The 12,514-nt window shown below is 42.8% G+C and overlaps 1 protein-coding gene across 3 annotated transcripts in view; it reads right to left on the minus strand.

Annotated features, from left to right (window-relative positions):
- MTMR1 (myotubularin related protein 1) overlaps positions 1-11,545 on the minus strand; it is a 63,312-nt gene extending 51,767 nt beyond the window's left edge. For all 3 annotated transcript variants that reach the window (XM_069464101.1, XM_069464099.1, XM_069464100.1), the window contains exons 1-2: positions 11,264-11,545; positions 6,274-6,379 (exon numbers count right to left, since the gene is read on the minus strand). In XM_069464101.1, coding sequence (XP_069320202.1) covers positions 6,274-6,379; positions 11,264-11,415 — 258 coding nt within the window. In that variant the 5' untranslated portion in view covers positions 11,416-11,545. The remainder of the gene's footprint in view (positions 1-6,273; positions 6,380-11,263) is intronic.
- Positions 11,546-12,514: the final 969 nt, after the last annotated feature.

The following is a 12,514-nucleotide window of genomic DNA, read 5'->3' on the forward strand; positions in this document are numbered from 1 at the left end:
TCATCTGAAAATGTCTTGATTTCCCCTTAATTCCCAAAGTATATTTTTCACTAGCTTGACACTTTCAGCACTTGAAAACTGTTGTGCCATTTCCTTTGACCTCCATGGTTTCTGATGAGAAATCCACTGCCATTAGAATTAATTTCCCTTATAGGTAAGGTGTATTTCTCTTATTGCTTTCAAGGTTTTTTCTTTGTTTTTAGTTTTCAGAAGTTTGACTATAATGTGTCTTGTAGATTTGGGGGCATTTTTCTTGTTTGGCGTTTGCTCAACTTGTTGAATCTGTAGGCTTTGTCTTATGCCAAATTTGAGAAGTTTTTCAGCCATTATTTCTTCAGGTACTTTTTCAGCCCCACCCCCTTTCTCTCCTTCGGGACTTTGATGACACAAATGTTAGATCTTTTGTTATAGTCCCACATGTCCCCAAGGCTCCGTTCATTTATCTCTCATTCTCTCATTTCTCTCATTCATATTGGGTAATTTCTATTGTTCTATTTCCAAGTTCACAAATACTTTCCTCTGTCCTCTCTATTCTGGTTTTGAATCTATCCATTGGGTTCATTTCAGCTTTTGTATTTTCCAGTTTTAAAATTTCCATGTGGTTCTTTATCTCTTACATTTCTTTGCTGAAACTTTTCTATTTCTTTTCTTTCAATTTTTTCATTGTTTCAAATATATTTATTATTGAAGCCATTTTATGATGGCTTCTTTAAATTCTAACATCTCTGTCATCTCAGTATTGACATCTATTGATTCTCTTTTTTCGTTCAGTTTGAGATCTTCCTTCTTCTTGGTATAAGTGATTTATAATGGAAATCCAGACATTTTGGGCATTATGTTTGGAGACTCTGGATCTTATTCAAACCTTCTGTTTTAACTGGCTTTCTCTAACACTGCTCCAGCAGGAAAAGGAGGGTACTGCTTCATTACTTCCAGGTAGGGGTAGGAGTCCAGGTTTCCCAGTCAGCCTCCACTCACACTGGAGGCTGGGGGGCTCCTGGTTACTACTGAGCAGGGGTGAGAGTTCTAGCTCCCAGGTAAGCTTCCACAGAAACCTCCCTGGCTGTGAGGGAAAGAGGTACCTCATTACTATTCCCCACATAGCCTTCATTGACACCACAGTGGAGGGGGCAGCCTCCTTATCAATGGATGGTAGTGAAAGTCCTGACTCTCCACTAGGCCTCCTCTAACACCATCCCTGCAGGGGGTTGGTGTGACCTCATTACAGCCTGGCAAGGGTGGAATCTAGGCTCCCCAATTGGCTTTGCTGGTGAAAGTAGAGCTGCATTTTTTTTTTTCCTGTGGTGTTTGACTGGAGTAGAGTGGTTAGTTAGTGTGTAAAAGTTTTCATTTTGCTAGTCTGCCCCTTTTCTTGTCCTCTGGCTAGACAGTTATCTGTATCTGTTGGCATTTCTACGTGGTTGGCTTCTTCAACAATGTCTAGGATATATGTGGCAAAAACAAAACCCAGGGAATTCACCACCATGTCTGTCATTCCTTGGGTCCTGAGGTCCCTAGCCAGTGTGCCTCTTCTCTCTACCTTTCAGAGTGTTCTTATATTTACTTTATAGATAATGTCCAGAGTTTTTAGTTGTATTTAGTGTGAAGAATAAGTACATCTGCTCCATTTTTTACAGAAGCAGAAGTCCAAGTCTTGACATTTTTAAGAAATAATTCTTTCTCACAAAACCCCTGGTAGATAGGATAGCACTTTTCTATCCATTACAGTGGTTAAAAACTGGAGCAGGGTTTGGTATGGTAGCAGGGTTTTTTTTTTTTTTTTAATCTAATTGCTTTTAGGGGGGCATCCTGTATTCTCCAGTTCTCCACAGCACTCCCCCATGTCTGCCTAGCTTGTTCACTATCCCATGTAGGCATCTGAGTTTTCAGCCTCCAATTTAATAAATAAGTCTTGAGACCAGGCTATCAACAATGGATTATAGGCATAGATTCTGAAAGATCATGTTCAAGTTTCCCTTTTCATAGACTAGTACCCAGCCCAATTTAAGAAATATCAACCAAGACCCAGCTCAAGCATAATAAAGCCTTTCCCATACACTGCCTCCACCTTCCCTCCAAAGACCTAGAAATTTTCGTTGAGGATCCAGAATTTAATTCCTGTACTATCCTGTCTAATTATCAAAATTAGTACAGGACCTTCTCCATTTTCTCCTTTTTCTTCAGAATGTTTAGAGAAGAGATCTAGCTACTCTGTGTGCATGGAGGAGGGGAGGAAAAAGAGGAGGGGAGGAACAGAGAGGTGATCCTGATAATGATGGAGCCAGTGGAAGGAAGATGATCTCATTAAAACTATGGTGTCCTAATTTCCATAAGGCTGGCCAGAATCAAATCCTTTTGGACATAATTGAAGAATATTGTAGAAAGAAAGGCATTTAGAGGTTTATAATCTAATTGAAGCCATTTTATCCTGATAGATAACGGTAAGCCTCCTTATAGAAGGTCACAAAGCTAACCAATACTGTTTGTACTGCTCCCTCATGTTCCCTCTTCCTGGCCTAGTTCTATTTTCCAAACAATGGGAGCTGTGATCAACTGTGTCACTTCTACTAATAGTTCCTAAAAATGTTTCATTACAATCCGTAACTGTATTATTTCATCAAATTTATGGAAGATTACATTCAGATCTTGTTCTTAAATTTTTTGACAAATTCAAAAGAGAGATTTTTTGCTGTTTGTTAGCTTAGTAAAAATGAAAGTAATTGAGTTGGTAGTGTGGGTGGGAGAGGGCAATTAAAACAAAATATTTTATTACATTTCGTCTAGTAGTCTTAATCATCAGGTTAACTTTCAGGATGACTTGGTATTAAAGCATACATTTATTAATTTGGTTGACCCACAATGTAACATAATAGCTATCTACTCTTTCAGCTGGAACAATGTCTGCCAAACTTCTGTCATTTCACATACCACCTCTATAAATTTGGCTTGCCATATCGCATACTACCCATACTAATATTTATATTTATCTTTATATTGATTTAAAATTCACTCTTTTTTTATACTTTGCCTGCTCTAAGCAATAACATCCATTAAATTAAAAGCTTGATGTGCTAGTTTTTCTGATACACAATAAAATAATTACATAACTATTAAACTATGCCCATAGACGTACCATCTAAACTCATCTCATGTGATACCAGTGATATTCTTACTACACCTTAGATGATCGGACCCGGCACTGACTGACAATTTATGATATGGGTAAATAATAAAATAACTGTTCTCCAACATTTAACATGAGTTGCTAATTATTCTGATTTGTAGGAATGTACCAGAAATGCATGGTCCTAGCACCAATTTCAACAGATATAAACCTAGGAAGCCTAGGTTTTCAGATTTTATTGTACATAGGAAATATATGAGGTACTTGGTTGCCTCCCCCAGAGATTCTGATTCACTAAGTCTGGGATGGGGCCCAGGAACCTTCATTTGTGCAGGCATTCCAGGGAGTGCTGTTGCAGGAAGACCACATTTTGAAAAATAGTGGATGGGGGTGGGAGGAGTGGGACAAAATTTAAAAAAGACTCTAGCTTTTCAACAGAATGACTTGGGTTTAAATCCCAACTCTAACTGTGTGACCCTAAGCAAATCACTTAACTTCTCTAGGCCCCAGTTTTCTCATCTGTGAAATTATGATTATAATAATAGCTACCTCATTGCAGGTTTTTTATTTTCTTTTTAATAGACAGGGTCTCGCTATGTTCCCCAGGTTAGAGTACAGTGGCCTTTTATAAGAGTGATCATAGTGCACTACAGCATAAAACTCCTGGACTCAAGCAATTCTCCTGCCTCAGTCTTCTGAGTAGCTGGGGACTAAAGGTGTGTGCCACTGCGCTCAGCTGCACTGAGTTATTTTAAGGCTTAAATGGATGACATGTCAAAAAGTATTATAAAACCATAGAGCACTATATGTGCTAGAGGGTTGATGACAATGATGATGATGATGATGATACAGAACCACTCTCAGCAGCTTAAAACTCAGAAGACAGTCAGCATTTCAAATAAGATACAAGTGTACTCTTCATATAAACATCTGCTCTCATTTAATTACTGATGTTGAGTTTAATCTATAATAAATTGGCCCCCAAATTAAGTGTGTATTTCAAATAAGATATTTACACAATAGATAATTTCAAATATTATTGACTGTTGACTGCAACTTAAATCTTCAAGGAACTTTATCTGGATCTTCAGGGTTAACCCCATGCAATGGTTCCCATGCCAGAGGGGTCCCAAAGATCCATCTTGGTTACCCTGATTTTAAGAATTACTTTATAAATAGCATGTACAATTATCCTTGTGGTTTAGAAATATTTTATGCTTTTATTATTTAAAAAAACTCTCTCCTTGAAGAAAGCGTAACAAGTCCTGAATTATAAATTTAACGCCAACTTTACAGATTTAGCTACAGGGCAAATATAAAAAGATGGTTATAAAACACGCTCTTTTATAATAATTCATCAAAGGCTTTAGCTATGATCTTATATAGGGACTTCAAAATTTAATTTCTAAAAGAAAAGCCTTATTTTTTCTGAATACCATCTGTTAAACCATTCCAACATGAACTAATTCTGCTACAAAATTTGTAAATAGACTAAAACTGAAAAATCTTAGCTGCTTCATGTTAATGTACAGATTCAGGCTGACCTAGTAATATACTGTTAGGAAGCCATGCAAACAGTCAATAGTCCATCTTTTATAGAACCCATACAACACTAACAACTATTCATCATAATGAAAACATTACAGTTAACTCATAATTGTCCATAAAGAAAATCACTCCGAGGTCTGAGAGCTATTCTCTGCTAATATGGGTCCTTGAGCCTCTCCACTCAGTGGGCAGTTTCTCAGCTAAGGTGGGGACAATAGGACAACTGGGACCAGTGGGATTTGCAGCTGCTGAGTGGCCAGCCACTTGGACATCAGCGATGTAGTAAATACTTCTCCCACCTGGAGACAGGTTGTTTGCCTAGCCAGGTTTTAAGGACAAGGGGCCCCAAGCTGCTCCTTTGTGGGCAAACATGAACACCAGATAGCAATGAAAATTCTTAAGAAATACACTGTCACTCTTCTAGCTGGGTGGATTATCTAACTTCTACTAACCCACAGCTATGTCTTCCTTTGGTGGGCATAATCAACAGCATCTGCCGGCTTGGATGAAGCAAGAGACAGCACCATAGCCAAATCTCAATTACTTGGCTTCTTGAGTCAGTTTCTGCACTCGTTATGAGCTAAAGAGGAACTGAAGCTAAAGCCCCTAAACAAGGATCAGCTATTAAGAATTAATTAGGATTTTTATTATAGTCTTTGGACTATTTGTAAGAGTTGACTGCTGGCAAGGACCATGATTTTGAGACACCATTAACTGACGGTAGTCTAGGATACCAAATGTATTTCAAACATATTTGTGAAAAATCAATCATCTTTTACTAGCAGGCAAAAATAACTATAATAAACTGAAACCCCAATTCAAGCAAACACTACTACTGAAATGCAAATATGGTTTCATTTAATGTACCTGTTAATAGTTCATTGGCATTAAAACAAAGTTAGTCTTTAGCCTTAACAAAGATGGTGCAATCGATTTTTCTGGTTTGTTAATTGATTCAATAAGTATTTACTGAGTACCTATTATGCTCCAGGATGATGCTGGGAAACCAGTGGTGAGTAAAAGAGCACCAGTCTCTGCCAAAAAGGAGCTTATCACTCTTAACTTTAGAATAAGCAGGGAATCCAACTTTTAAAATAAACAAGAAGAGATTTCTCACTTCAATACAGACTAAAAAATGAGGCTGCCCATATAACACTCTTTTGCGATTTTGCAATTTTTTTTTTACATTCTAGTATCACATGTTAATGCTGATACTCACAGATAATACCTAAATACAAAAACAAATTGTGAAGTTAGGGAAATACTATACATCAAGATATTTTCTGAAATTCAGAATACTAACAAAGAAAATATATGCATTTAGTATAGTAAAATGGAACACGATGTTTAAAAGAATCATCATAATCTAAAGATAGCTTTTCCTCTCAATTACAAAACCACAATGTAATGACCACATATCTTGCATACTGGTAAAATTTCTCTTCTAAATTTCACATCTAACAACAGAGAACCTTTCGTCCTTACTCCTAAGCAAATGGTAGTTGAGCATCAGGGTGCCAAAGGCTCACCTGCGTTAACACTGAAAAGCTTCTTGGCTACTTAATACACTAAAAATGAATTAAGCACTCGATGTTGCTTACCTTGTAATCTCTGGATACATTTTCTGATGTCACCGAACCTGAAATCTGACTAGAAATTGTAGCAGCTATAAGCTGTTTACACCATTCAACATGTGATCCTGTAGGACTAAAAGAAACAGCGTGATTAAAAAACTTTAAAATATAGGCTCTTGGTGAGAAAAAAATGAGCGCTGAATAGGGATGTATGCACATTTCCTTTTTTAGATGAATGAACTTTTATTAGACTATTTGGTTATCTTTACATTTAATATAAGAGTCGAAATCGTGACTGATGAGTAGGAAGTAAGATTAGGTTCCAGGTTAATTTTAAATAAATCAACCAATTTTTTTTCCAAAACAAGTTGAAGATTCTACTTGTTAGACAGTTTAGCATGTTATTCTCTATAATTTATTAGAATTTTACTCTAATACAATTATGTGGAAGAAATATTCTTAATATAATGTATATAGAAAATTAATTCTAAAGTGAAATATTCATCTTATAGCATACAATTTTCAAACATTCAATCAACTTTGTATTGGTAGTTTTAAATCCAGAATATAGTGTACTTTTGAGTAAATGAAAGTGACTCTTAGTGGAGTAAAGCTGATCATGTGATTTTATAAAGAATAGACTAGAAAAATGACATTCTATGTGTAGTACTAACACTACCTTATATTTCAGTAAGTGCTTTGACAATTTACAAAAGGTCTTCCACTTTTTATTATATCAGAGCCTCACAACCATGATATGACAAGAAGGCAGAACAGGAACTAGCCAACTTGTTTTTGAGAAGAAAAAATTGAGGCACAGAGGTGACATGCCTGTTAGAAAGCGGCTGTCCTTCCAGGACACGGCACAACCAACTGTGGCTGATTCACGGAGCTGAAGCCAGCAGCACAGATGATAGCCAACTGCCTTATATAAAAACACAACAATGCAAGGAAAAGGGCGTCTTCCACTTCCACTTCCACAATGATCTGAAGTGTTCAAAGCATTTCCACACATGTAGCCTGACCCATTTTACAGATGAGAAAACCGAGGCTTCAGTTTTACCCAAGATCACATGACTGGCAAGTGGCCGGGCTTTGCTCACTTGACCTAAAGGACCACAAAAGTAAACTAGACAGTGAGAGAATTAACAATTGCCCCTAGGGGCCAGGCTTCTATCTCAATTTGTCAAGATACTGAAGAAATCAATCTAGCAGGCAAAAGACACTTAACGAAAATTTACCTTGCAGGTAGCTTTCACTGTAAATAATGTTTCAGGCCCTTAAAAAGTCACATCACTAATTAAATCCACACTCACATATTTGAAGGACAGAAACACCTGGAATCCCCAGACAATAATATAAAATAACCTAAATAATAAAGAAAACTGATGTTCTGTGCTAGTGATCTAAATTGAAGTCTCTAATCAAGACAGCGCAGAGATTATCTGGGTGGTTGAAAATGTAAGTAAAAGCACTTGCTGAGTGGGCAGAAATTCCTATCATATGCCAGGAATCTATTTACCAATCTATTTGAACTAAGAGGGAGAAGAAAGGAAACGAGAGAAATTTGAGTTTCCTTTTTAAAGGCTAAGTCACCTTTATTGCCTGCTTATATCATACTTTTCTCGTCATAATGCTTTTTTCTGTCAGCACCCACCCAGCTGCATATAGGAAGAAACTGTAGAAACCCAGCTATTGATCATGAGTGACCTGTTATTACCATCTGCCCAGCATCCCTTCCCCCTTCTTCTGATAAGGACACTTCTCTCTACTTTGGGGAACTGCCCTTCCCTACTTCACAGGATTCTGAGGGGGAAAGGGAAGGAGCGGGCTGACCGCTTCCTCCTCCTGCCCCCACGTGTAGGTGAGTTATCGAGGCCTGGCCAATCTCAGGCTTTCCTCTTTTCGATCCTGAGTGGTGCAGATATGACCCAGAGATGCTGGAGGCCACTCTCCACCCCTACTATCTTGAGGAACCCACAAAGATAAAAAGTGAGACCCCCCAAAAAAACCCAAGAGATGGGGAGTCCTGACTATACTGTTTGCAACCCTGGCTCCAATTGTGCTCATGGCCATCTCTCCTCCTATCTGGAACAGTTATCTAAGCCAAGACATCTCCTTTTGGCTTAAGCCAGACTAAGTTGTGTTTTTGTTCACCTGAGACTTGAAGCATCCTGGCCAATGCAGTTACACACAGAGTGGTATAGTGGGCTAGTAGACAGGAGGCCTAGATGCAAGTCCAACTTTTGTCACCAGCTAGCTCCATGACCTTCAGAAAAACACATCCTCTTACAGGACTGCATGCATCATCTTTAAGAGAAGTACAGTATTCAGAAGGGAGATGAGGGCCCCGCAGTCAGGAGGCATGGCCAAGCCACACCAGTAGAGCCAGGCTCCACTCTAGGGGTCCCTCTTCAAAGAGCATGAATCAGAGCTTGTCAAGATGACAGAGCTGAGAAGAGAGGCCATGTTTCCTCTTCCTCTCTCTCTCTCTTCTCTGTAGTCTGTGCAATTGCCCTCCACTCCTGGCATCAGCAACCACTTGCAGGCTGGAGGCTCCCAGCTCTGTTTCTCCAAGCCAGACTCTCCCAATTTTGATGCCCATATTCCTACAAGACATCTCCACTAGTCTGGCCCAGAGATCCTACCAACTCGACCTGTCTATACCAGCATTGGCAGCTCAGCCCCACAACTTAACTCAGGGCAAAGCACAGCCAGTTATGCAGCCACCATAGGCCCAGAAGACAGGATTTACCTTAGAGTTCACCTACCACTTCCCCCCACATCTGAATGCTCACCAGGTCGGGTCTCCCTTACCTGCTAAGTATCTTGGAAATCCACCCTGCCCTATTCCTAGTCCAATTCCCTTTTCCAGACCCCATCATTCTTCTGAGTACTCCACTTGCCTCATGAATTTAAGCTCCATTTACATGCCAATGACTCCACAATTTAAGTTTCCAGCCCAGATGCCACCCCTGAACTCCAGGCTCATATAAACCTACTGCCTCTTTGACATCTGCTCTGCGAGATAATTGGCATCTCATAATTGATATGTCCAATGTGAAGAGCCTGCTGTTTCCTAACCCTGCTCCACTTGGAGAGACTTCTCCATCTCAGCAACACCTTTTTTCCACAAGCTAAATGCCTGGGAATACTCCCTGCTTCTCTCATACCCAACAACCAATCTTCAGGAAAACCACTGGCTCTACCCTGCAGGTCTTCAAATTATATCTAAAATGTGACCATATTTCCCCTTCTCCACTCCATCCCTCTGGGCTAAGCTGCCATCCTCTCACTTGGCCTATGACAATAGCCTCCTACCTACTAGTCTCTCTGCTTTAATTCCTTCCCCTCTATTGTCCACACAGCACCCATGCAGAGCCTACTGAAATCTACAACAGATTACTCACTCCTCTGCCCCAAAGCCCCCAGTGGCTAACCATGGCCTCCAAGGCTCTCCCTTATCTGTACCTATGACTTCTGGGACCTCATCCTTTACTTCTCCCTCCCCGCTAGTGGCATGTAGTCTCCTTGCTGATCCTTGAATACTTCACTCACACTCCCACCCCAGGGCTTTTGCACAGGCCTCTGCCTAGAATGCTTCACCCAAGATACTTGTATAGCTGGATTCCTCACCTCTCGGAGGCGTTACTCAAATGTCACCTTTCTCAGGCTTTCCCTGATCTTCAAAAGCTCTGAAGGAAACCAGAATATGAGGCATATTTTGGGGTGACATATTCTGATTTCCTTCAGCTTCTTCAATGATTCAGGTACATGCCCCATCCTGAGTACTTCTGTGTTCTACCTCTACCCTAGCACTTATCACATTCAATTTCAATTTTTGGGCTGTTTGTATTCTCCACTAGATGGTAAGCCAGAGAGCAAAAGCCGTCTTGTATTATTCTCTGAATCACCAAGACCTCATACATTGTTGAGTATTTGCAAACCAGTGACATCCTCTCCATTCCAAGTGCTGTTTTAGCTGAGACTGGTTTTTAGTGAAGCTAACCACTTAGGTGATTAATTTATTGAAATATGCTGTAATTACACTGAGGTGGAAACAAAGTGAGGGAGTGTTTCTTGTTGTTCCTGTGTTTTTGGAAACTCCCAAAAGTTCAGCGCACTGGTATGACTAAGACAGGCAGGAATGAACATCTGAAACTGACTGAGCTACATTACAACAGTGGCTGTTGCCTAAGCACAGTCCAGTGTCAGGGAAATGGCCAAGACGTGGGAAAACTGGATGCCCCGGCTACAGAATAAGCCATCCCTTGTCCTCAGAGGATAGGGTGGCCCTTCTCAGTTGGACATGGTCAGTTTATGCTTCTAACTGATTTCTCTTAGTTCTGCAACTGCCTCAAATGCAGTAGGCTTGCTTCTGAGTTCATGAAAATAAACCTGTTCCTTCAAAGTGTGAAGAACTGAAAGTAAATGATTCTGTTTTCTTGCCTCGCGAGCAGTTTGGAAGTTTTCCATCCAGTTTTTCAAATCAGAGTATCTTTGCCTTGACCTGCACCAGGTCCCACGCCCGCGGGGTCCTGTCCCCCAGTCCCCACTCCCAACTTCAATATCAAAGACCCCAAGCAGCAGCAGTGGGATTTGGGTCTTAAAACAACAAGAGGCAAGGTGATGCTAAAAGAGGAGAGCGGGGGCGAAATTCCACCCCCAGCCCCCCGAGGATTCGTGGCCTGGGCAAGGACAGCCAAGGGGTCGCCAAGGGCAGTAGGAGGTGGTACGGAAGTGGTTTGACAGCTCCGAAGCCCCAGTTGGGGTTCGGGGAGCTGGGCTTACAAGGCGGAAGTGAGCCAGGTGCGCGGCCCGAGGCAGGTCGGAGGACGGCGGCCCGCCGATGGGGGTGCCGGGGTTTCCGCAGGGTGGCGGAGGGGACCGTGGAGGGGCCACCCACCCCCGCTTCGGCTGGGCCCTGCGCGGCGTGCGGGGAGGGGGCGGCCAGGCCTCGCGCAGGGCCCTCGGGAGTAGGGGAGCGGGAGGCCATGGCGGCCGGGGCCCCGTTTACCTGTCCAGGGCCTCCACGCTGGGCTGCCGGGAGCCGGCGGTGGCGCCCCCCATGGCCCGAGGAGGCCTCCTGCCGCCTGCTGGCCCCGGGTTCGGGCCCCCGCCGCCCTCGCAGCCCGCCGCCGCCGCCGCCGCCGCCGCCGGCCTGTCCATGGCGCGCCGAGTCCTGCCGCCGCCGGGAAGCCACAGCCGGGAAGGGAGCGGCGGCCGGGAAGATTCCACCGCGCGCCTCTTGCAGCCCGGTTCTACCGCCCGCCTCAGGCGGCCGCCGCCATTAGCTGTCACCTGGCGGCCCCGGTTACCCACAAGGCCGTGCGCGCGGGGGTCGGGGCGGGGGCGGGGAGGGCGGCGCGCGGGGCGGGAGCTGGGTCCCCCCAGCTCGCCGCGCCCCACCTGGGCGCCCGCCCGAACAGCCTGAGATTTGGGGGCTAGGACATCCTGCTTGAGCGACCAGGGCACGTACCAAGCCACTGGGGTTCGGAATCTCCAAACGGATTATGCATAACGTGCTTTGCTCTATAGTCAAACCAGGTTGACTGTGGAGATGTGGGGCGTACAAAAACGTTTGGGGTAATTCAAGGATTAGAAATGATTTTCCCCCTCAGTTGTTCTTCCCAGAAAAGTTTTAGGTTAGGGACAGCCCAGGTTTCCTGGGCGCCCCTGGTCTTGACATCGTGTAGCACTAGCAATCCCATGCATTTTAGCAATCCCTCCGCATCCTATTCTTGCCTCCACTTCCCCCTCCCCACCCCCACACACGCAAACCCTCCTCCCTGCCATCTGTAGGGCAACCAAGTGTTCTGATGCCGCCCTCGGAACTTCTGCCCTTGGTTGATGTTAACAGTAATATTTAACTTCTCTTGATTAGAAATCACTGCTAAGAAAATCAAGTCAGTATTTGTTGATAAATGTATTTAGGACATTTGCTTCCTGGGCTAGATTTATTTCCTTGCTTATTTTGTTTGGGTTGCAATACCCATCAACTCTCCCCTCTCAGCTCACCCTTGAGTATGTTGGAAGTGGGAATCATGACAGCCTCTTTGCCTGTGATTGCTCTGGGTATGGGCAGGAGTCCTATGACCCAGGCTGGGTAAGGACATATAAAGGAAATAGTACATTTCCTGTTAAAAGACAGACCTGCAGACAAGAAGTTACCTGTGCTCATCCCAGACCCATCCTGCCCTACCAGCTTAATAACTTCAAACTGAACCTTGAAGACGTGATGCCTGGAGCCCTGGCAGCCATCTTACAC

The sequence above is a fragment of the Eulemur rufifrons genome, chromosome 30 (assembly GCF_041146395.1).
Source record: "Eulemur rufifrons isolate Redbay chromosome 30, OSU_ERuf_1, whole genome shotgun sequence".
In the NCBI taxonomy this organism is placed as follows: Eukaryota; Metazoa; Chordata; class Mammalia; order Primates; family Lemuridae; genus Eulemur; species Eulemur rufifrons.